Source organism: Saccopteryx bilineata, chromosome 3 (assembly GCF_036850765.1).
Source record: "Saccopteryx bilineata isolate mSacBil1 chromosome 3, mSacBil1_pri_phased_curated, whole genome shotgun sequence".
NCBI classification, from domain to species: Eukaryota; Metazoa; Chordata; class Mammalia; order Chiroptera; family Emballonuridae; genus Saccopteryx; species Saccopteryx bilineata.
Window position 1 is genome coordinate 20,623,336 of NC_089492.1, and position 25,388 is coordinate 20,648,723.

Genomic DNA, 25,388 nt, shown 5'->3' on the forward strand with positions numbered 1-25,388 from the left:
CAAGAAGATTTCACCAGGTAATAAACATTCAAAGAAGCAAAGGGGCGGAGAAGACTGTGTGCATTGGTTGCTAAGGAAAATCGAAATCAACTTAGAAGGACGCTAAAGGAAACCAATGTGTATGGCTTGGACCAAGATAAATTTTAATTGGAGTCTAATGGAAAATTATACCAATATTGCCAAGTTAAAAATTATATATTTTTCTAAGAAGCATGCCCAATCATTTAAACTATGAACTGAAGAATCTATTTTCAAAATAATAATTTAAAGTTTGTGAATCCTAATTGATAAAGGTAAATTGTTTTTACTAAACATAAAGATATTATCTGTGTTACAATACTTTAGTGTAAATGATTTTGACAGACTCTTCAAGCAAAAGCTCTCTGCTAACATTCAGGGGTTATATTACAGTAGCATATTACATAACAAAATAAAGTAAAAGAACGGATAAGGTTTCAGACGTCCTGTTTTTGTGAGTGAATATTGTTTTCAGAACTTGTTTTGAAATGTGAATTTCAGACTTATAATAGAAGACCAAATATTTTATTAATTTTTATTAGATCTCAGACTACATTCTCCATCCTGGATTTGTCTAAAGTTTTCTCTTAAACTATTTAGAATCACCTATGTAAAAAATATATATGTATGTGTATACAGACACTCCAGCATGAGTGGGAACACATATCTTCTGGGTTAATTACTTAGGCTGTGTAAGGACATTATGCATATTTAATTATTATCAGCAATAGAAAGTTTGGAGTTTGACAATCATCTTTTTTTAAATAATCCTAAATCCGGTCAAGTTGGAAACATTCTGACATCAGGAGCCTTAAACAGCTTTGCCCTGAGCAAGGTAGACACTGCTTTCTTTTAAAGTTGAAAAGGAGAAAGGTAACAATTATCCCTGAGACACTAGAAACAGAGTTGTCTGCTCTTTTTTTTTTTCTCAAATGCCTTCAGCTCTTGTAAAAGAAAAGAACAGTGCACTTGGGATGTGTTAGACAACAGCCGACCTATCAGAAGCAGCTATCAGATAAACAGATAATTAATGTATCAAAGGTGTAATTGAAATTGAAAATAGCTTTCCTTGTGCTCCTTTAGTACTGTGCTACAGTTTATTATTTGTCTGAAGTACTTTCTTGAATTTTAGATCAAGACGCCATGTGGAGCCAACATAGAAAAATAACACTTAAACGTAGCTACCTCTACAAGATTGAACTTGATTTAGAACTGAGTAGGGGGAGAAGCCATGACTACTAAACATTTGCTGTGCCCCCTTCCTACATTATCTAAATCTATTATTGCATTTATCATGAAGAGAATTCGAAGACCAGAATTTCAGTTAAATCTAACTACCTCTTTAGTTGCTACATTAAATACAATCGATCTGGATGTATTTTTAGCATGGATTAAAAATCTTTTTTGCCCTGAAAGAAATTTAGAATAACATTTCTCTGAAATTGTCTAACTTAATCCTGATTTATATTTAGTTTTAAAAAGTAAAAACCTGGAGAGAGCCTTAGTAACCACTTTAAACATACCACAATTTGCAATGAGCATATAATGGCACCCACTTAGTAGGAGGGTTTGAAGATCATAACATTCAAAGGAATTGCTTCTCCATTTTTAATAATCATCCTTTCTTGTATTAATGAACTCAATTCATGGTGATATTTTCAGATTCTTTCCACATTATTTCTTTAACCGGTCACAAGTGTTTGTAATACTTCACTGTTCTTTTTCAAAATGACTCTCTCAGATACGAACTCACATTATTTTTTCATTTGATCCCTCCCATCCCCCACTGTTACCAAAGAAAACTCATACTTTAGTAAAATCAGTCTATTTTCATGCTTTAAAAAAAGAAAAAGTCAAGTTCAAGAAAGAATAGCACAGCTGTTCAAGATGTCATATCTTATAAAATAAATCTATTAGGAAGGTCAAATCCTGGAAGGGGTCAAGTTAATGATGTAAGTGGAATAATTGGTCATTTTCTGAAATTTGTAAACCTACAAACATAAAAGCCCTGCATTAGATGGACTTATTAGCTAAATCTCTGCTAATGGTGATTTTTCTTCTTTTTTAAAAGTTAGGACTTTTATGTTTAAAGCACACTTTACTTTTTTTTCTTTTCTTGGTAATGTGAATTGCTTTGAATTTTAGTCTGGTACCAATCAGTCTGTTCTGTTTATTTTTGAATTACTGCATTCACTTGGGATGAATTTAAAAGAAGATGGCTATTTTCATTTTTATTTTGCCAAAGGGTAAAACTATAAAATATATACTATACACTATATAATACATATAAACTATAAAAACTATATATGTATATATATAATATAGGTATACATATATATGTATGGGTGTGTATGTGTATGTGTACATACAGTTCATGAAAATCTTGGATAATAGGTTGAAAAAAGAATGACTTAAGGCAGATCTAGCCACTTAACTTTTCCTTCAGCGTACACAAATTTTGAGGGCATGTAATATCTGCGCATGGTTTTTTAAATCATATATAAATCATTATTCTTCATGAAGTGCTCCTTGCTGGAATCTTATTGGTTTCATCTTTATATTGATTCATTGATTCTATCATTATATCTTTTTTTTACATTTACATTTTCATTTGAGATATTTTATCTTCTAATTAAATATACCCTTTAACTTGGGACAGAAGTATAACTTTCTGTTTCTTAAGAGCAGAGATTTTAAAATACAAGATGATCAGCCCCTGGATTTTTTATATTATTAAACTGGAAGACCTTGCAGCCACTTTGTTTTTTTTAAAAAAAGATGTGCATGTTTATGCACATACATGTACTTTAAATGTATGTTTGTGTGCATGTGACTGTATTTATATATAAATATATAAACAGAGGATGCCAAATTACAAATGACTGCTTATGGATATAAATACAACCAGCACCCAAAATTGATTCTTGTGCAAAGCTTTCTAAGTCTTGTGTAATCTACTAATTAAATCCATTGTCATATTTATGATAGGGTGTATAAGGTATATGACCACACTACGCGTATGAAAGACAGAAAGTACCTGCAGCTAGAAGGAGTAACATGCAGAAGGGAACTTGACCTACAAAGTATTCTTTTATGTTGGAAAAATCCAGGGCCACTGACTCCATCCCCAAATTTTCACTTAGCTTTTGGGATGAGAAGAACGTTTCTTTGATGAACTCGTGAATCTTATGAAAGGGAATAATTTGCCATCAAACAGGTTTAAGTAATGAAATACTTAAAGGTTTTTTTGGACCAGTTGAAAGCTAAAGGAGAGAGAAATCAAGAGAGACAGAGAGGAGAGTGATAGTCATATGTTTTTATATGCCTAATTGAAAAGATGTACTTTCTTTAAGACAGTCACCTATATGTGAGAGTTTTAGGATTGCTATTCATACTTATTTTCATGTTGTAAAACTAAAATAAATATGAGGGTATTTTGTATAAGTTTTGTACATATGTGCATAAATATGTAGCTGTAGATATTGAATTCTATATGTGTGTATGTGTGTCAAATGCTTATTCAGTTATTCAGTGTCTTCTTTAATATCTGTTGATATGCATTATCTTCTGAAATTAAGAAATTTAATGCCATTGAATGCCTGATCCATGTCAAGCATGGCATTCAGTCTTCACCCACTCATACTTATATTTATATTAATTATGTATGTGAATTGAGAGAACTCTAACATAGTAATAAAAATGAATCACAGGAATTGCTGTTCTATTTTTCACTCATTAAAAGCAATAATTACGATGCTACTATATAAGATACTTACTCTTCTAGGTACTCTTATTGCTCCATTTTTTTTCAGTCTTTTGTACATGTAGTTAATTATATTTATTCTCAACACTCCAGGAAACTCATGGAATTTTTTTCTCATTAACACCATTGTTGGTATTTTAGCCCCACCCCCCCAATTTATAAAACATATATTGTTGTAATGAAAATAAAAGTAGCGAAATCTCACTAACGTGTTCATGCTGAAATATATCACTGAACCATTTGTGTATGTACACATCTCCATACATACATAGATACAAAACATATGCCACTTCTGCAAATTGCTCAGAAACTCAAGCAAACAAAGCGTATTCCTTTTTTCTCTTGTCATATGATAAAGAGGCTAAATACGGTATAGATTTTACTAATTTTCCTTTACATTTTTCAAAAGTGAAACTGTTTTTGAACTGAGTCTTATTTTCTGTGACAATTCCTGCCATTTATTTGTCATGATTAAAGCTGCACTTGTATAATCCTTCCATCACAGTATGTGTGTGTGTGTGTGTGTGTATGTGTGGATGTACACACACACACAGTTATTTTAACAGAATGTCTATTTAATGATATTAGCAGAATCCTCTGTTCTGGTAGAGGTCAGTTCAGTTAAGCTGTCTTTGATGAAATGCCTACTATGTGCAATGCATTGATAATACAAAGATTAAAAGAAAAATAAGCTCTTCCTTCAGAAGCCTCTGGTCCACTGCGAGTGACTTGCATGTGTAAATAATTGGAATCCAGCCCTCTAACCCCTGTACCTAAATGCTGAGAGAGCAGAGCTAATTGATGATTCAATAGTAAATGAAAAGCTAAGGCAGAATTGGCATTCTAATGTTCCAAAAGCTAAACTCACACACCAAGAAGAAAGTACCCTCTTATGAAGAAGAGTACTTTTGATACATTGCGGGTAAATTTGTAAATGTGCAATAGCACAGGAAAAGACATCATTTTGCAAGGATCTCTTTTATTTTTATTTTGTCTGTTATCAATTTCAGCTTCTCTGTGACCCTTTTTTTTAAAATACTTTTATTTTAACAGCTTGGTAATTGATGGTGTTTTCTTTTCTCATTCATCTTCACAATAGAGAGAAATGTTATTTATTTTAGGTAAATCACTTAGCAGATTAATTTGGGGTAATATCTTGTTTTAGAAATTGTGAACAGTTTAATAATGTGGATCTAGACCAAAAAACAATGCTAATAGAAAAAGGATAAAAATTCAAGGCCCAGGGAAATAAATGTTGGAAAGGTTAGTTGCCGCATTGTGTTTTCAGAGCCCCTTGAATGAAAACTAAAATCCCAGTCTCCAGTCTCCAGGACTTTTGTATGTCAGGACGTGCTGGCAGGCCTCAGTATTGGTTTCCCGATTTTGTTGTTGTTGTTGTTCGATGTGCAGAATACCAAAGAACAAAATTATTTTAGTTCCCTTTGGTAGGAATGACTGAGGAGTCATCTCAAGAGTGCTTGATGCAGTGAGGTAGTTCTTGCCTTGGTATGTGATATCGTGTGATTAACAAACTCCAGATCACACAGAAAACTGAGCTTGAGTTAGGTTATTAAGTGCAGTTCCCTACCCAAGACGATGGACTGCCTTGCGCTGATAGGGTAGTACTGGAGGGGAGTGTGTGTGTGTGTGTGTGTGTGTGTGTGTGTTTGTAAAAGCGAAGACAATCATTGCTTTCTTCTTAAGCAGCTGCAGCCAGTCCCACTAATGGACGTGCAAAAGCAGAAACTGGCTGCGCAAGGTATGTGTTCGTTTTTACAGATGGTACTGCAGACAAGTTGGTAATGGAAAAGGAAGTCGTGTACGTGAGCTGTTTGAAAGGGGGGGTGGGCGACAGGAGGACAGCCTAGTACATTACTTTCCTGTGTAATTGACTGTGTGAGTTATTGAAGAAGCAGGGTTCCCATGAAAGATTCCAGTTATTACCAAGTTACATCATTATTGTTGAGGAAATTCATAAGTCCAATGGTATTTTTGCAATAATGCTATTAAAATCTTTGAAAAATCAGTGGAGGTTTTCCTGCCTGCCCAGTGCCTCTGTAACGAAATTATCCACTCAGGTTTGGTTTCACCTGTAGCACGTACAGAGCTCCTATTTAAAGACCCATTTTCCATTTGAACAGTGACATACCACACGAGGCACTTATTTTAACTATTGGAAAGGTGTATTTAAATACCTATGATTTTATGTGTCCTAAGGAGATACAAAGTTGAATAAAAATGAGATAACTTTTTAACAGAATTTTTTTATAGATTGAATAAGTGAAGTTCAAGTTCATTTTCCTTATGTTTTTCCCCCCGTGCATTTAAAAGTTGTAGAGGATGATATACTATGAGAATTATTCCCAATATAGTCTTGTCAAGTGTTCAGAGCAGATTGTATCTTTGGCCTTAGGGTCTCTTGTTGACACCTTTGCAATCTCACCTTCATAGGTAATAAATAGGGGGAAATGTTTTAGGGACAATATAAAAATATTCACATTATACCAATCTGAAGATTTGGGTAAAATACCTCATCTTGGAGAACTGGCAGTATTTTGTCTTGAATAACTATGATCTCACATTTGGCAAAAGGTCTGTGTCAGGGAACATACAAATATATCAAGTAAATCTGGTAAACTGTTACCTGAAGGTATGTGATTACAGAGCTTGTCAAAACCCCAGCGCCGATTTGCCGGCCCCATGTGTGGCCAAGGCAGGTGCAAACACAGAGATCCTCACTCACGGTCGCCTTCCCATGCAGCTAGCATTCGTAGGGGCTAAGTCAATGGTGTCACTAATTTCTGCTTTTCAGCAGAGGTTTATTTCACATACGGTTTTTTTTTCTTTCTTTCTTTGTTTCTTGAGACGGCCGGGCCAGATCAAAACACATGCCCTGAACCCACCCCCTTCACCACCAGCTCTCCACCAGCCAAATGCTGTGTTCCTCTGGCTATGACTGTATCTGTCAACCTCAAAACAGCTCATTGCCATATCTGATCAAGGATGAGTCATTTATTTCTGATACCTCAAAACTTGCATAATTTGGATCAGCTGTTATAGGGTGGTTTGAAGAGATAAGGGTCCTTCAAAGCCAAGTTATGGTGAAATCTTTTTGGTAAAAATTCCCCAATCGCCTCTTTAGTAATAGGCATGAAACATGGTTCAGAACTGTGGCTCTGAAGTAAGAGAGAACCTGGGGTTGTATATCAGTCCCAGTATTTACCAATTGAGCAGTGTTTCTAAGCCTCAGTTTTCTCATCTGTATCGTGGATAGACTAATAATAATAAATAATAATAATAATGCCTGTCTCTAAAGGTAATTTTGAAGATGTCAAATAATGAAACTAAGCCTATATTATCCTACACATACTGAGTACTTGGTAAATATCAGATGTTTGCTGGTGATCATTAAAAAAGGGACAAAGAGTAGTCAAATAAGAAAATTGTACCAGACAACTGACTCAAAAAATTTTTTTAGTATACAGTTCTGTGTTTTTGCCTAGACTTAGAGACTAGGATGTATTTTTCACACTAGATAAGTCAGAAAATCACTCTCAGCCTTTTACCTTATTAATATAAGTGGGACAGTCAGCATACCAAATAATCCACTTTAAATCTAAACTGGAATCATATATGTGAGGGGTTCTTAACTTTGGGATCCAGGGACACTCAGATCCATGCAGAAATCTTTGGATACATATTGTAAAGGACATTCTTTTGAACAGCCTGAAATTACTTGGAAAATATTTTACATAGTTTTTTCCAGGCGAGTATCATAAATTTTATCAAAAGATGTTATGACTTCCAAGAATGTTAGGAACCGTTGAGAAATCGTTGGTGTATATGTCAATGCCTTATGGATGGTAACATCTCATGGGCCAGTTATTTTCTGTTACCTAATATGAAAAGAATTACTGGTTATTATTTGATATTTTCTGTTTCTTTCAAAATAACCATCATTATTATTATCTACTATAAAGATCACCCTTTGCAAAAAAAATAACTGCATTTGTCTCTTTAACTGAGAGCTTAGAAGCTAAGCCCTTTGGACTTTGGGCTTTTTCTAGAACAAATCTTTATCACGATAATTGTTATTTTTTTATAATGTGAAGAATTCCCATAATAAATGCTTACTACTAAATACATTGTTTAAATACACTGGGCAATAAATTTATTAGAACAGAATCAATTCTTGTATTTTCATGCTGAAGTTTACTTAAGAGGTACTAAAATTGTTTAACAGTGCTTCCAAAAAGCTTTTCTCTTTGCTGTTCAGTATCAGATTTTGGTGCCGGCACAAAAGCAAGTCCCTGTAGAGCAGCTTGCCAGTCATTGTTATAACTGAAGGTAAAAGTGGAGCTAGGGAGGCAGAAACTGAAGCAGTACGAGACTTGAGTAGTTCTTTTGACAAGAATGAATTTCACATGGAATGAAAAAAAGAATGCAGACATAAATTTTCAACCATAGTTTTAGCTGTCCAAATATGTGTTTCCGTTAAGGCAAAACATTAGTACAGAAACTGTGTGGATTAGATCTCCAAAGATCTGGCTTTTTCTAGGCCTGGTCAGTTACAGAATTTGTATGACATTGCATGTTTGGCTTGGTCATTACCAAACATATGGATTTAGGTCCAAAGAATGGCGATGGGATCCTATCAAAGGTTCTTTATCTCTGTAATAAATTTCTAAGTTCTGCAGATTTGAAGAATCCATATGAATAAAGTATGGCATATACATTGCTGGATCTTGATTTTCTGGTGTCCCCCTCCAAAAATCACTAATTGCATCTCAAAAGAAATAGAGCTAATAATGTATTTAGCACACCAGCTTTTCCTGATATATTGGGCAACTCCTGTGTGGTGACATGTCAGTGGAATAAGTCTTAGGCACATTTGTACCTGGGTGCAATATATGATTACTAGAGCGTATTGCCTCACGTCCTGGAACAGAAGTTGTTCCATTGCTCCTAGCCAGGGATGTCAGTTTTGTTTACACTGGTCTCCATTATCATGGCTGATGGGTTGAGGAAGTGAATTTAATAATCAGGGTAAACAGGTTTTGTTTCCAAACTCTGAGATAGGTGATTATAAGATGGGTGCTTGGCTGAACCTTGTAGAGTCTCTTCAGTTGTCTGGCAAGAAATCTGAGGGCAAAGAGGGCTGTTTTAAGGCAGGCAGAGACTTGCTGTATGGCCCATTACAATGCATTCTTTACAGTTTAATTTAGAACAAAAGCCAGTCAAGATACTGGTAACTACTGCTTTCTGCTGGCGGTCCTTGCCCCATTCTTGCTAAAATATTGTCCACCCTGCGCTTCTGATAAAATTCTGACTGTTAATTTAAAGGTGTTCATTGCAAGCCACAGTCTATTTCTAAGTGTTTTTGGTTCTGCTTTCTATAAACTCTTAGGGTCTACTGCTGTGTAGTCAATAGCTGATTAATTCAATTTGGGGAGAACTGGAAGGGGGACATGGCCTTCTATGTTTTTTAGTGGTAAATAATAGTGATAATGCCTAAAATAACAGTCATTATTTATTCAACAGTTACTGAATGGTTCCTATATATATAATGGTATAAAATAATTCTAGTAAGTCATCATTATTTAATTCATATCAACTCTTTTGGTAGTAAGCAGGGAAATATTATTGATAGGACATTAGTAATGATGGAACTAAGCAAATATCAACTTTTTTCCAAAATAATTTTTCTATTGCCCATATTTATAAAGGAGCACAAGAGGGTAAGCCCTTTGTTTATTAGATGAAATCTTCAGCCTTTCAATGAGATTTATTCATGGGAACACTTTTCTTTAGAAAAGTTTCCATATACTTTACATGAATTAAACTGTCAGTCTTTGTGAACCATCTCAGTTTGTGTCATGTTAACTTCACACTTAGTATGTTTTTCAGCTGATTCTACTGGAAACTCTGAGAGGACAGACCTTTTCTGTCATGTACAGAACTGTGAGCCCAGCCTAGCACAGTGCCAGGCACATGGTGGACATTCTATCACTCATCCCAGAACTGAACTGAATTACAGTTACCACTGAAATGTTATTATTGCAAAATTATTCCTGAAGATTCTAGTATATTATAGCCATCTGTGCATTTCTCTAAAATGGAGTTCACAAAGGATTCTTGATAGAATTGAATGAACACAGAAATTATCCAAAGAATTAAAATATTTGGTGTACATCCAGATTAGCAGTACAAATATCAAATTTCAGATTGATTCCATTTAAAATGGCTAAGATATAAAACCATTAAAAAAAAGTGAGTAAATAACCTGCCTATCAAATCTTATTATGTAATTACATGGTTTCTGTATGGTTCTTACAAAAATTTATTTTAAAGAATCATTTCTGCACAAATTCCTTCACCAATGGAGACTTTTAGTATCTTGGAGATGAATATTCATGTCTCTAAATGTTAAGTCACTTGAATGAATAATTCAATCAAATTTACTGTTTATTAATCAAATGAAATCAGTTCTTCGTTAATACTGAAATTTGAAAACCTTAAAATGTTTGTTTCTGACTGATCCTCAACTAATAAAATAAGCAATGAAAACAGCTAAACCAATTTAAAACTCTAAAAAAAATTTTTTTTTCCTAAAGTCACATCTAGGTTTAACAGCACATTGTGCCAAAGCTCAACCCAGAATGATACATCAGTGACTAATTGACATCCCCGATAAACACTTGAGGTGGAAGCTTTGAGAAACTCTAATAATAGTGATAGCATACAGTGATGAGCTGCGTAGCTAAAGAAGAAAGAATTTTTAGATAGTCATTTAGTCGTTATACTTCTTGGTGCACTCCACAGCAAGAAGGAAAAACATGTTGGATTTAAAGTGTATTCATATTAAAAGATGGGTATGTCCATCATTTCCTATTTCAAATCCTGGCAGGGATGATCTCCAAATTCATCACCTACACTGCTGTCGTAAAAATCAGTATTGGGGTTATAATCCACTTGAAACATAGAAAGGAAACAGGTGGGCCAAAGAATTCTCAGTAATTATCACCGAAAAGCACTGGGTAGGCCAATCACAGGACTGGCCACCCGATTCCTTGCAATTAACTGCCCCTTTTCACACAGGACATTACCAGCCAACAGAAGTAACAGGGAGGCCACACGAAGGTGACCGAAAAGTTACGAGGCAAACTATTAAAACTTCAAGTTTAAAAAATAAAACTAAAAAAGGGTTCTTTGAATTGTTGATTCCAGAATTGTCTCTGTAGAAATTTTCTGTTGAGGTGACTTCCACGTAGATGTGGGTTGCAGCTGACCTTCCTTCCCTCTCAGCTGCTTGACCCCATGTGGGAGTAGAAGGCTCACCCAGAGGAGGATGGGGGTGGAGGGTGCTATGCATGTTGCTGTGAATCTGTACGGGTGGACCTTCCCCTCTACCTCAGAGGGGGTAAGAATCGTGCTAAGTGGGCCTCGCGGGTATGTGCCACAACGACCTACTCTTACTCTCTCCCCTCCCAGAAGCGTTTCTAGCCCTCTGATGTGATTCCTCTCCCTCCCCCCCCCCCACAAGATCATGGATTTACAAATTATTAGTAACTCTTAAAAACAGCTTGAAGGGAAAGGAAAAGCAGTAGTAATAATATTTAAATATTCATAGCCACATATAGAACCTTCAGCGATGCGTGACTGTAATGATGTGTATAAAGGTGTGGGAGCTTCGTTCTACCTGACCTTGTATCCTCAGGACATAGCAAGTACCTGACTTTGGCTGTTCCTCAAAAATAAGTGTGTGACGTAGGATTGGAAAATTAATTCTCTTGATTTTGTTTTTCTATATCATTTGCCATCTCTGCCAAACAGGAGATAAATTTATCCATGTAAAAGGGATATCATTTGGAAAAAAACCCACTTTTTTCCCCCCAAAAAAATAGGAGTGACTGCTAATAACAAAAATAATACCAGGAGAGATTATCTTCAACTTTAATGTTTAGCTGTGCAAGACAGAGCACTGTCCTAGGTGCTTACTGTTTAGACTACTTGATGACTGTTAGGACACATGATTTCTGTCCTTTACAAACATGGCGCAAAGGAGAATGACAAAATATTTTAAAGCTCTGTCATGCATGATAAACTATGGATGAAATAAGGTCGTTAGTGCTTTAACAAGGCCACGCTTGTTTTTTAAAAAGTGGGGCAAGGGAAACTTCTATTCGGTCTTCCTTTGGCAACAGACTGTTACTCTGTACTCGAATGGGCTAAGGATGTTCATAACTTCAAAGGAAGTGCCTTACTTACTGTGTTCAGCCAGGTTACATTATGCATAGTGTGACCAGGTCAGGGTCTCATCTTTGCCATAGTTGAGAGAGATGCGGCACAGCCCTGTGATTCTGCGGTCACAGCTAAGGACGCTATTCACTTCTCCCACCTTCTCTGTTGCTTACAGCGCCTACCAAAGTGATACATTTGTTTAGATGAGAGGTAACTTAATGGGTGAAATAGTTCTTACCTACCTCCCACTCTCTACCCCCACACAAGTACACTCCTATTGAATTCTAGGTGTGAACACCTAGATATTTCGCTCTGACTCAACTTTCCGTTCTCATATTTGATAAGGTTGACACAAATGGAATGCATTTGATAATATCCCACTATATGTTTGAAGCATATCTAAAATGTTTCAGAAGTAGATTCAGTAGATAAAGCCAAACTACCAAAATATTTTTCTCCTAAGAAAGAAATGCAGTTGAATCCCCTTGACAAATGGCTAACTTACTGAGCATTTACTGTATCCCGGGTGCTGCTTTAATTGAATTCATTACCTACTTTGATACTCATAGCAGCTCACACTTTAGAAATGGGGAAATGTAAGCCTTGAGAGATTAAGGAAGTTGCCCCAAGTTGCTCCCAGTAAAAGGCGGAAACATGTTTGGAATACAAGAAGTCTGACTCCTAAATCTGATCGTTAACCCCCATGCCACAGTGACTCTGAGAAAGCGAATCCAGACTACTCCTGATGTCTATAAAATAATGGCTTTCCTAAACTATACCAGCCCTTAGTTTTGGAGTATAAATGCTGCTTAAAGCAACCTATGCCTGTGGACACCAGGGCTGTAATTTCAGGATTTTCCCTCTAACTAATGAAGGACATTTTCTTTGCAAGAGAATTAAGCACAAAATTGGGCAGGGATTGAAACGCTCTCTGAACCAGGATTACACCCACTTTGGCAAGCTGTGTCAGGCACCCAGGGCAGAAGGAAAGAAAAGCAGGCTGGAGCGAATGGTTGGTTACACATTCAGAGTTGAGCCTCTGCCATGGATGTGGGTTAGCTTCCAAATGGACATTTACATTGCCTTTATGTGAAGAATCAAGTTGGCGCCTATTTGCCAAACGTGTTGTTTAGATCTAGGAAAAAAGACAGCGTGGCCCCAGGGAAATTTCACAATTATAACCAAACCAGGCTCCCCAACTTGCCTTCGGATAAAGGGGGCCCCAGAGTGTTTGATAAACACGACCTCTAATAGTTCATTGACTTTCAGGAAGCAGCAGGCTCCACTTTTACAGTCGGTCCCTCTGGGGACTAGTGGACTGGCACCCAATGTTTACTGTTGCTCTTACTGAGATTTAGAAACTTCAATGCCTTTCTGGTCCCAACTTGGTGTGGGGGGCGGGGAGGGGGGCGAAAAGGGGAGCCGGAGATTATCTTTATGAAAAATCTAGCTTTTATTACATCACCTAAAGTAGCACAACCTGCTACACTAATGAAATCGTGTTCTTGGTTGAAAAGGGCAATTGTTAGCCTGACTTTGTGCTCACTAAAAACATTCTCCAATCTTGTTAAATTATGGCTCTCATTTCAGATTTTTATGGCTGTGCAGCTTACCAGTCCTCATTTCTTTACGTTTCATTCATTTTCCTTGTATTGATGATTAATGGAGGATGTCGAATGTTAGAGTGAGCAGGCATCAGCAATTGCAAGATCATAATTAGTTTAGCTGACGAGGGCCTCTGATAGCACTTGCATCTGGATGGAAAAATTACCCTATAGGGAACTGGCTGCTCACCAGGTCTTTTTAGTGATACATTGTGAAACACCCGATGAATCAAGTGCCCTTTCAATGCCAAGAAAGTGTTCCAGTATTGAAGCCAAAATTATGTCTGCAGAAAGCTTTCCATTTGAAATGTATCAGAGTACAATTATAACCATTGTACTTTCTTGGCAGAGATACTCCCCGTCTACAGTATGGACTCAAGTTAAATAAATTGCCTAAATTTTATGAATCCCTGAAATTTTGACTTACAGTGCTCTTAATTTTAAATTTATAATAAAATTGGGTTGCAGCAAGACTTTTTCCACTTCTTATCTAACAGGCGTATTTTATCATTAGAGCCTTTGCTTCCTAGAGAAAGGAGAGCTGAGTTGCAATTCAGGCTGTCCTTTTTTTTTTTCCTCCAGCAAGAGAATTCCACTTCCTGCCTGTTAGTATTTGCGCCCGCAAACACAGCCTGACTTATTGTTTCAAGTGAGAAGTTTAATAGAATCATTACTTGATAGCAAGAATGGAACAATCAATACTAATTATCTACTTTTAAGTCTTCTGAGGTTATTTTTGAATCTGGTGATTACAGAATTCAGCCGATGAACATTAATCTGTGTTCAGAAATGCTTGTGATTTCCTGGTCTGAGTCAAATAAAATAATTAAGTGGCCATTGAGGGGACTGTGTTGTCTGTCTTAAGAAGGTACCTCATACGGGTTCTCATTAGTAACACTGTACTTCTGGTTGCCTGGTGTGTCTGCTGGTCCTCTTAGCTTTGGGAAACGGAGGGTGTTCTTTTTCAGATTCTACAATTACTAACCAAAGACCTAAACCCAGAGTCTTCTAGTCTCTTATACTTCTGTTACGTGAACGGCATAGAAAAAGACACAAGTCAGGTAGAATTTTAAATGGTTTACATGGTGCATTTACTTCAAGCTTGACTACATTTTAAAGCTTAGGTAGCATGTGTTCCTCCTTTTCTAGAGTATATTAAACATATTGCCAACGTTCGGTCTTTTGACTTTTGTTTTGACACTTTTAAAAGGTATATTTTAAGGTTCAGCCTTTAGGAGCCATCATTAAAGGCACAAAACCCAAAGTTCAAAAAGTTAAAGCTGTTTCTGTGAAAAGCCTTTGGTGTTGCACACACCTCATCCATCACTGTGGGGTTAATTATAATGAAAATCAGTGGTGCCTATTAAACACAATTGAACCTGACCTCATTATGGGCAGTGTGGTTTTATACTGTCATTGTTGCTAGTCTAAAGACAAAACTCCTGGGTTGATTTGGTCTAACTCCAGTGATCATGTGACTCACCTCTGACCTTGTGTTTTTCCCCATTTCAGAGGCGTAGAGGCTCGGGTGTTTTTTGTGCCAATTGCTTGACCACAAAGACCTCTCTCTGGCGCAAGAATGCAAATGGCGGATATGTATGCAATGCGTGTGGCCTCTACCAGAAGCTTCACTCGGTAAGAACTTGTTAGAGTGTGTCAGGAAAAGCTTTGTAAAGCAGGCGGGTCTGTGGTGGGGGAGTGTCATCCCCTGGCTTGCAATGCCTGTCCTGCAGTTTAATTCAGTCACTTTGAGAGCACATGTGATTTATGGTGAAATGGCTTGAGATGTTATGGGGAAATACGTTTGAGATCATTAGTAATGCATTATGCTTCTTTTGGTATAAAAGAGGAAAACGATTGATTTCTGGGGCTTTCACATAACAGAGTGTTGAACTCACAGTTATCAGAATTTGGAGAACTTAATTTAGGTAGAGAGACATACCCCCTTAAAAGTTCAAAGATACATAAAAAGTTACTATTTGGGATTTTGTTGTTTTTTTTTTTTTTAAGAGGACTCTCCCATGTCCAGTATAAAATATAGAGCAGGAAAAGAAGGCTCATTCCCAGTTTACCTTTGGAATTTGCAAGTGTTCTCTTGGCTGCTTTGGGAGCTGGAGGTTGGGCGCTTTGAGAAGAGTGGTTCTGAACTAGGACCCGGAAATGCTAGGTGGATTTTTGCAGCACATTTAATGTGTATTTAGGTGAGTTATCCAAGAGCCTGAAAAGCACACACCAGAGTAGCTGGCCTCTTTCTCTGACTTACTGGAGTTCGATCAGCAGTTGCTTCCTAAATTTTTATTAGAATCCTGTAATAAAAATTGAAACTTACAAATTCCACCATCTGTATATGCGTTTGACTTCCTGGAGGATATGTATTTATTTTTTTTAGTTTAGAAATGTATGTGCTAACAACAGCTGCCCTTAAAAGTAGGAATACTTGATTTCCCTCTGTCTTTGTCATGTTGTCGGGCATTTTGCTGTACCCTTTAGCACAGCCAATGAATAGATTACAGCTATAGGGAATATAATTTTAGACAAAATGGCCTCATAAATGGACCATTGGAAGCACTGTTTAAAAAATAGATGCTGCCAACAATACTAATTAGGGATAAACTGTAAAAACCTTAGTTATTAGCATGTAGCTAAGAAAAAAGATTTTTCCCACCTCCACCACACCACCGTACTTTTTTTAAACCTTCACCATTAAAGCACAGCAATAAGCTTCCATTTAATGAGTCCTGACATTAATGATTTTAATTGAACTCTGGCCAATCATAGGCCAGGAATTAATTAAGCTACTGCCTTCTAGTTTATGATAATTTAACAAGTATGATATAAACTAAACTCTTCTTTTCACAATTACTTTAATATTCATCTCTCCTGAGATGAGATGTTTTCCATTTTGAGCTCTTTTAAATCAAGAATTTAAATAATAAAGGTTATGCTCACATTTCATGTCAAAGACTACCACAAAAGTTATAAAAGTTTAGAAAAGGTATTAATGCAAATTTCAGGGTTCTTTATAAGATAGAGGTTAAATAGTGCATATTTTTATAATACAAATATGAGCTCTTTATATAGCCGAATATTCTGAACAAAATAAATGAACATGGCTTTTCCAAGGGATATGTCATTTTTCTTCTGAAACTAACAATTGAAATGTCAATAACCAGTGTGTCATCATCCTTCAAAATACTTTCACAACACGGGAAATATTCCACAAAGGATTTATATTTATGTCTTGTATAATATATAAGAAGTACTCTCCTGCATTAAGGTGCATTCTTTCTAGGAATAATTCACAAATTATATATAGCATAACTTCATATTTTATATGGAAATTAGTCCCTAATTTCAGTAAGCTTTTAGAAAAATGATATTTTAGCCTAGTAAAGGTTCTTTTGGATTTTAGATTTTTGATCTGTAAATATGCATGAATTTATTAAGGTTAGTCTTTTGATTTTATAAATCAAAGTTAGAGCTCTTACTGCAAGTTAAATTTTTATTATAGTCTTATCTGTGGATTTTAGTCATAAAATATAAATACATGTGGAACATATACATAAATACCAATCATGCAAAACTTAAGCCAAATAAAATACTTAAGCTAAGTAAAAGTCAGCATTCAGTTTAAATACCAAGTAGTTAGAATGACAGATTAGATATTTGAAACAAGTCTACAAATGAATTTAGAGTCTCAACATAAAACAAATGCTTCACCTGCCAACAAGTACAATCTTCCCTACTGAATATAAAATATATATATTATTAAAGGAAGAGAAATAAAAGTGAGAGGTTAAGAAAACAACAACTCTCCCACTGGTATGGCTTTGATCACCTGATGCCCTTCATCATGATTCTCTCAGTTTGATTATGTTGTGTTCTGCTGTTTAATATTTTATATTCACATTTGCAATTATTTAGAGGAATGTATGTATTAGTCAGCTCAGCTGCATAACAAAACAGAATGACTGGGGTGATTTAAACAACAGAAAAATATTTTCCCACAGTTTTGTATTTGGTAGTACGATCAGAATGCCAACACAGTAGGGTTCTGATGACAGCTCTCTCCCTGGCTTGAAGGACACCACTTTCTCACTCTGTCTTCATTTAACTTTAACTCCTAAAGATCATACTCTATCCAGATACAGTCACATTGGGGGTTAGAGATTCGACACATGAATTTAAAAGACACAATTCAGTCTGTAGCAATGCACAATTTTTCACAGTTTTTTTTTTTATCAAAACCCATCTCTCATGTTACAATGTTGACATCTTAGTGCATGACTTGCAAGTTGAGAAATATTTCAGAAAAAATCACAGTTCTTCAAGTAACTTTCTACACGGTTTTATCACTAAATGATGCAATCCCAAAATCCATTGAGTTTGGAAAGCTGTTTTTAAGTAGATTAAAGTTTGCAGTCTTCCCTGCAAAGATGGGCATGATTTAATTAGGCTAAGAAAAAAAAGAAAAAGAAAAGGGTGCTTTGGTTTCTACCTCTGGTCCTGCTTAGGGCAAAAGGAGGAGATTTAGCAAATCTCTAACATAAAGCCTATCCTTGCTTTGAACTTCAGCATGGTTTCTATTTGTGAGGAATTGTTAATGCATTTTAATGTATTTTTTTAATGTTTTCCTTTTATGTGTTGTGTGTGCGTTCTCTGCAGACTCCCAGGCCTTTAAACATCATTAAACAAAACAACGGTGAGCAGATTATTAGGAGAAGAACAAGAAAGCGCCTTAACCCAGAGGCACTGCAGGCCGAGCAGCTCAACAAACAGCCGAGGAGTGGCAGTGAGGAGCAAGTCAATGGAAGCCCCTTAGAGAGGAGGTCAGAAGAGCATTTAACTGAAAGTCACCAGAGAGAAATCCCGCTCCCGAGCCTGAGTAAATACGAAGCCCAGGGTTCATTGACTAAAAGCCATTCTGCTCAGCAGCCAGTCCTGGTCGGCCAAACTCTGGATATTCACAAAAGGATGCAACCTTTGCACATTCAGATAAAAAGTCCTCAGGAAAGTACTGGCGACCCAGGAAACAGTTCCTCTGTATCTGAAGGGAAAGGAAGTTCTGAGAGAGGCAGCCCCATAGAAAAGTACATGAGACCTGCAAAACACCCAAATTATTCACCACCAGGCAGCCCGATTGAAAAGTACCAGTACCCCCTTTTTGGACTCCCCTTTGTACATAATGACTTCCAGAGTGAAGCTGATTGGCTGCGGTTCTGGAGTAAATATAAGCTCTCTGTTCCTGGGAATCCGCACTACTTGAGTCACGTGCCTGGCCTACCAAATCCTTGCCAAAACTATGTGCCTTATCCCACCTTCAATCTGCCTCCTCATTTTTCAGCTGTTGGATCAGACAATGACATTCCTCTAGATTTGGCGATCAAGCATTCCAGACCTGGGCCAACTGCAAACGGTGCCTCCAAGGAGAAACCGAAGGCACCCTCCAATGTAAAAAATGAAGGTCCCTTGAATGTAGTAAAAACAGAGAAAGTTGATAGAAGTACTCAAGATGAACTTTCAACAAAATGTGTGCACTGTGGCATTGTCTTTCTGGATGAAGTGATGTATGCTTTGCATATGAGTTGCCATGGTGACAGTGGACCTTTCCAGTGCAGCATATGTCAGCATCTTTGCACGGACAAATATGACTTCACAACTCATATCCAGAGAGGCCTGCATAGGAACAATGCACAAGCGGAAAAAAATGGAAAACCTAAAGAGTAAAACCTTAGCACTTAGCACAATTAAATAGAAATAGGTTTTCTTGATGGGAATTCAATAGCTTGTAATGTCTTATGAAGACCTATTAAAAAAAAAATACTTCATAGAGCCTGCCTTATCCAACATGAAATTCCCTTCTCTTATTATTCTTTCTTTTGACGAGTAGGTTACCAAGAGTAAAAAGTGAGACAAATGGTCAGTGAGAAAAAAAGAAAAATGGGAGATGGTAAATAGTCACATTCTAGAGCCTCGTAGTTCAAAACCATCTTGGTGAATGTGCACGGTGGGAACGAATGATGAGAAATATCACCAGACTATAATTATTATGTTTGTAAAGAAAGAGATCAAAGCTGTCTAGAATTTCACAGGGTTGACATGCCATCAGTCTAAAGCAGTAATGGGCTGGCCGTTGGCCTGTTTGTTCAAAATCCCATGAATTGTTGCCTAAATTCAGAAATATCATGAAATCCTAGGCAGAGGAGGAGAAAGCTCATCTCCAGGGCAGTGGAAGGAAAATGGCGCCCTCTTACATCAGTCTCCTCTCATTGACCATGTTTCCGATTTAGACCGAGAAATGTGAGCTGTGGCTAGGTTTGGTGAGAGATCAGCAAGAAATGTGACAGATGGTGGCACAATGTTTTTGGCCCGCCCAGCCTGTACATACACATGCACACCCTCTCTGATATTTTTGTCCTTTAGATGTTCAAATACTCCTTTCAAAAGTAGCCCTTTTGTTTGCCATTTAGGTTCATCTTGTCCAAATATAGATGCATTTTTCAAAAAACCAGTGTCCTCAGTGCTTATGTAGTAATTTTATTTTAGCAGATATTCCTTTCTTGTATGTCATGAACCAGCGTGGATTTGTTTTTGAAGCCTCCTCTTGGTCACTAGTCTCACTTGGCACATTACAACTAAAGGGATCCCCTCAGTTCCACAGGCTAGATGGATACAAAAAAAGTTCAGACCCCGGGCTTCATTGGCTTAGAACACATGATATTTCTCCACAAGGTAACCTGCTGTATTTATTTATTTTCTTTTGGTTAAATCTAATTTCCAAACTTTGTGGTCAGGCAGCGTCTAAGGTTACATTACCGCAGACTGACAATGTGTATACCAGTCGATCCCTTCATTAGATTTCTACAGGTTTAGTTAAGTAGCATTAAATAGGATTCCTAGAAGTATGTCTTCAGAGTACTTTTAATACTTAAGGCTTTGTAAAACTATCCATGAAGGGAAAGCTCCTCAGCATAACTGCTCAGGGAAATAGGGCTAAATAACTGAACATTAAATAATTGGTTCAAGGTGCTGTTAGTCGAGCCTCAATGCTTGCTACAAGGATGTATGTACAAGGACTGACTTTAATAATTTGCATTATGTCGTCCCAACCAGTAGTTTTATTTTTTGCCACGGAAATGTAGAAGATATTACAAGCTACTGGATGCACTGTCAGATTAACTTATTTCATTAAAGAAGTTGGGAGAACAAATAGGAAAAAGAAAACTTATTTTTCTAGTAAATATTAATGTATTACATTTCAAATAATGGTGCCTGACATATTGAATAATTATTTTCTACAGTGTACGTATGCAACAAAGATATTCCATCATGCATTAGAGTCAGTTCTGGCTCTGCCTAGCTGTTTACATTTGCAAATGTAGCAAACAAGGTAATGAAGCAACTATTTCTATTGCGGTAGATATCTTTGTGTGTGTGTGTGTGTATGTGTGTGTGCATTAAAATTGTAAACGGTAACATGAAACAAATGAAAGTTCTTGATATAATGGTGTGGAAAACAAGAAGGAAATGAAAATATTTTTATGCCTATTTAGGAAAAAAAAAAGGGTAGCACTATTCATTCCAAGTACTTTTTTTTTTTAATTTTTAAGCTCTTAACTCACGTTGTTATGCTTAAAATGATAAACATATATCCTCTTTTTATTGCTTTGTCTATGTTTCAGATGAAACATTTCAGAAATTATTTTGATGAGTGCTGCTGGAATCTGCAGCACTGATGTTTTTATTGCATTCTGTAGTCGCATTTGCACTCCATTTTTTTTTTTTTTTTTACATTAAGTTGCAGTTGCTTTGTATTGTTTTGTTTTGTTTTGTTTTGAGTTGTGTTTCTTTTTCACAGTGCCAGGTCTTCGGTTCTTAAAGTCGGATGGCAGGTAGAGTTCAACCAGTTCGTCACTGTTGTAGTGAAAGAAGTTAAACATGTCTTTCTGATGTTGTGTTGTCATTTCCATTCTTGCATTTTCATTTTCATGTAAAAAATAAAATAAAAGAGGGAGAGACAGAGACAGAGAAAGAAAGAAATCAGGACTAAGCTTTCTGCTTCGGTTTCATTTTTAAAGGGCTCTATTCTTACCTTACCTGTTGCGTAGCTCAAATATTCACATAAACTGAAATAAAGAGATAGAATGAGGAGCTTTGACATTCAAATGACGTGGTGTAATGTATCTTTCTTAGGAAATTCATGAATGCATCTCAAATGTACAGGCAGACTTGAGAGGTGGCAAGGAAATAGCTAAAGAAGAGAAGAGGTTTCCCAAATGATAAGACAGTATTTAGTTTTCTTAGCAAAATGACTGGCAACCAAGGGCACTCTAGCAATCCTCAAGCAACATTAAATGTGGACTGCTCAAATCAGCAAAATACCGGAAGTTTGGTTAAGTTGGGCAATATTACAGGTATAACTTTTGGGCCAAAATGACTCCATCAGCATTTTCTTCAGTATATCAGACACAAATAGGTTGTTCACTTTTGGCATGTGGGCCTTTTTATTTTCATGTGATTTTTTTTTTCTCAGACAGACTTGGTAGTAATGTTTAGTATTGGAAAATACATAGCGCTTATTCTCGGAATATATGGTCAATCTACTTTTGGTAGAATATTCTTGGATAGCATTGACATGCTAGATCTTATTCCTTTATTATTGATTATTTCATTTTCATTTTGTTTTTGTTGTTATACATATTTTGATGGAGAAGAGGCAGGGCTTTTCTAAAAAGATGAAAATCTACCATAACACTAAAATATCCCTTATTTTTGGACTTATGAAAGTGTTTGTACCATCTTTAAAAATATACTACAAAAATGATTGGTTGTTATTTTTACTTGGTTTTAAGATGTCTGAGTCATTTTGTTTGAAGTTGTGATTTTTAAATGTGCTATTTAGGTATTTAAAAATTTTTTTTTGAGGTTTTCAAGGTGGTTTAGGAATTTTCCCCTCTTGAAAAAGGCTTCCCCTAAGATGGAAACTATATGCCAACTAAAACTGTATGCCATTTAAAAACTGTTTAAGTCTTTTAAAACTCCTTGTCTGTATTCTGAATCACTTTTTGATCAAACTTTAAGCCAGGACCAGCCTATACATTCTCGTTCTCCCTTTTCTCTTTCTCCCTTCACCTCTCAGCTCTATATCCATAATGTTGTTGGGACAGAAAAATTGTAAAGAGCCAGCCCACCTCCCAAGGTTGTGGATCGAGAGACACTACACGACGCTAAGTCATGCGAAAGGGATGGAGTTCTGGACACTCACACGTTAACTGTAGCTCATAAGGGAAAGCGCGTGCCTTTCTTTCCACATGACATATTGAGATGTTCTTTTAAAAAGTCAACTTTGAAGTTAGTGATGTTTTGCTCTAAACTGTTCTCTTTTAGTAAAGGTAGATTTTTAGAAAACAAGCAGGGGGATTCTTTTCTAAGGTAATATGAATGAGAGGAAGAAAAAAAGGTGATGATCTTTAACAGCTCTTTGTTGAAGCCTGTGGTAGCACATTAATGACTGCACACGTGCACATAATCTATTACGATCCAATGCAAATACAGCTCCAAAACATTAAATGTATATATAGTTTAAAATGTCTGAGGATATACATTTTTCGTAATGAATTGAAGTGTATCAATACTGCTATTAAAATAATTATCAGCCTCGTGCAGTGTGGCTGCAAAACATCACAAGGTGACCTGTCTTGAGACCTCTGAACTGCCTGCCTGTTGAGTTAGCGAACAGGAATGCACCTCTGGAGGGGGACTGTCTGTCATCCATAGATGGACACAGGAAGTAAAGAAGCTAGTGTTCAGCTTCCAGGCTGTAGGCCAGCCTTTTGCCTAAGGTTCACGTGAGCTCACAGCTTCCTGTCTTTGGATTGAGGGCCATGGCAGAAAACACAAGGCATCCTTGGTGAAACCTTACACTCCTAGGTCACAGGAGAAAATGGAGGAACTGTAATTCAACCTGAATATGAAACTAAATATGCTAACCAAAGGTAGGTACTGTTAGGTGGAATTCTATCTATCAGCAGGCTACTGTTCTTGAGAAGAGAATAGAAAGACGTACATCAAGACCTAGAAGGGCTGTGTTATTTTCCCAAAGAAAGATTTGGCCAAGGGCAGAAGGCATGGCTTCTTTGAAGAGCACTTCCTTTTGGTTTTCCAATTACTGTTTCGTAGACAGTGGACTCAAGGTGTTCCTGACAGTGGCGCCATTGTTTAGAAGGCATCCACGATTATTTGCAGTAATTAGGACCTCTGGAAGATGCTAGGGCAGAAGTGTGTCGAGTCAGGGATGAAGAAAATGTGAAATTCAACATTGACCCACACATGGAAACTGGATACTGTGTGCTTATGTGTTGTTCTCTTGAATGGAAAGGTAGAGCTGGAAGCTGCACTCCGTCCTGCACCAGAGACGAGCGAGAGTGACTTTTCATGGAGATTGTGTGTAGCCTTCATCGGAGAAAACGGTCCTGCAAGATCCATACGTCCCACAACTGTGTTCTGGTTTTACCCCTGGTTGTTGTTTCATTATATGACCTGCAGCAAATCACTTTTTCTTTTTGTGCCTCAGGTTCCTCACCTGTAAAATGGAAAAAAATATATATTAATAATAATAATATTAATAATAATAATAATAATGGTAATGTAGTACTTGTTTGTAAAGCACTTTGAGATCCTTGGTTGAAAGGCACCATGGGAGTGCCAAGTATTATTATATGGCCAAGGGACTTATTTAAACTCTCAGTTCCCAAAGGCCAGGAAAGGTTGGGGTCATTCATGTTAGAGATGAGCTGTATATACCATAATTAGACAGCCTATAGTGTTGGCTATGAAGAGGCAAAACTATTACAAGGCTGATAAAACCATAGTTTTTTAATGGCTACCAACAAGGCAACTATCACAATAAGACATGCCAAATTCTTTAGGGTGGACAATTTGACAACATGGATTAATTGGGTGGGTGGGGGGAACATCTCAAAATGCCAATGTAAAATTAACTTATAGCAATATTCACCAGCAGCAAATGTCTTTCGTATGGAATGATTTCATGTTGCTAAGAAAAAATTCAATTTGTAGTCCTGATTTGAATATTAGAATGTTGACTATAATAGTTCTGTTCTTACAACACATGGAATTCTTTTTTTTGTTTTATTTAATTTTGTTTTCATAGTGCATGTTCATTTCTACTCACAAACATGTTCTTGGTGTATTTCTTATGCAAACAATCTTCAGGCAGCAAAGATGTCTGTTACATCTAAACTTGAATAATAAAGTTTTACCACCAGTTATACATCATGGTGTTGGTATGGTTTATGGATTCACTTTTTCATCTGTGGAGCAATAGGAAATACACACCATTGTAACATAGACAGGCTCTGATGAATGGAGACGGTGAAATCAAATCATTTAAAATATATGACAAAGATTGAGAAAAATCTTGATTCTCTCAACTTGTTTTGTTTTGCTCTGCTTTTTATCCCCCCTTTAATCAATCAATCTTTTATTGATAAATTTTGTGTTAAGAAAATATGCTAGTTTTTTTTAGAAAGATTAACAATAAAACTTGTGTTTATTTCAAAAACATTTATTGAGTATCAAGTATTGAGTGTTGAGTATTGGGTAGTGACTGTTATAATATGTAAAAACTCTAGCTATTGAAGTTTAACCTTGATTCAATTCAGTGTACCCACATGAATATGATGTGAGGATCCTAATAAGTCACTTCAAGAAGTTTCTCTTAATATATTACATGCCTTGCT

The 25,388-nt window shown here is 36.5% G+C and overlaps 1 protein-coding gene across 11 annotated transcripts in view; it reads left to right on the forward strand.

Annotated features, from left to right (window-relative positions):
- Nucleotides 1–24,919, forward strand: part of TRPS1 (transcriptional repressor GATA binding 1) — a 250,687-nt gene extending 225,768 nt beyond the window's left edge. For all 11 annotated transcript variants that reach the window (XM_066265794.1, XM_066265786.1, XM_066265790.1 and 8 more), the window contains 2 exons: nt 15,139–15,261; nt 18,292–24,919. In XM_066265794.1, coding sequence (XP_066121891.1) covers nt 15,139–15,261; nt 18,292–19,353 — 1,185 coding nt within the window. In that variant the 3' untranslated portion in view covers nt 19,354–24,919. The remainder of the gene's footprint in view (nt 1–15,138; nt 15,262–18,291) is intronic.
- Nucleotides 24,920–25,388: the final 469 nt, after the last annotated feature.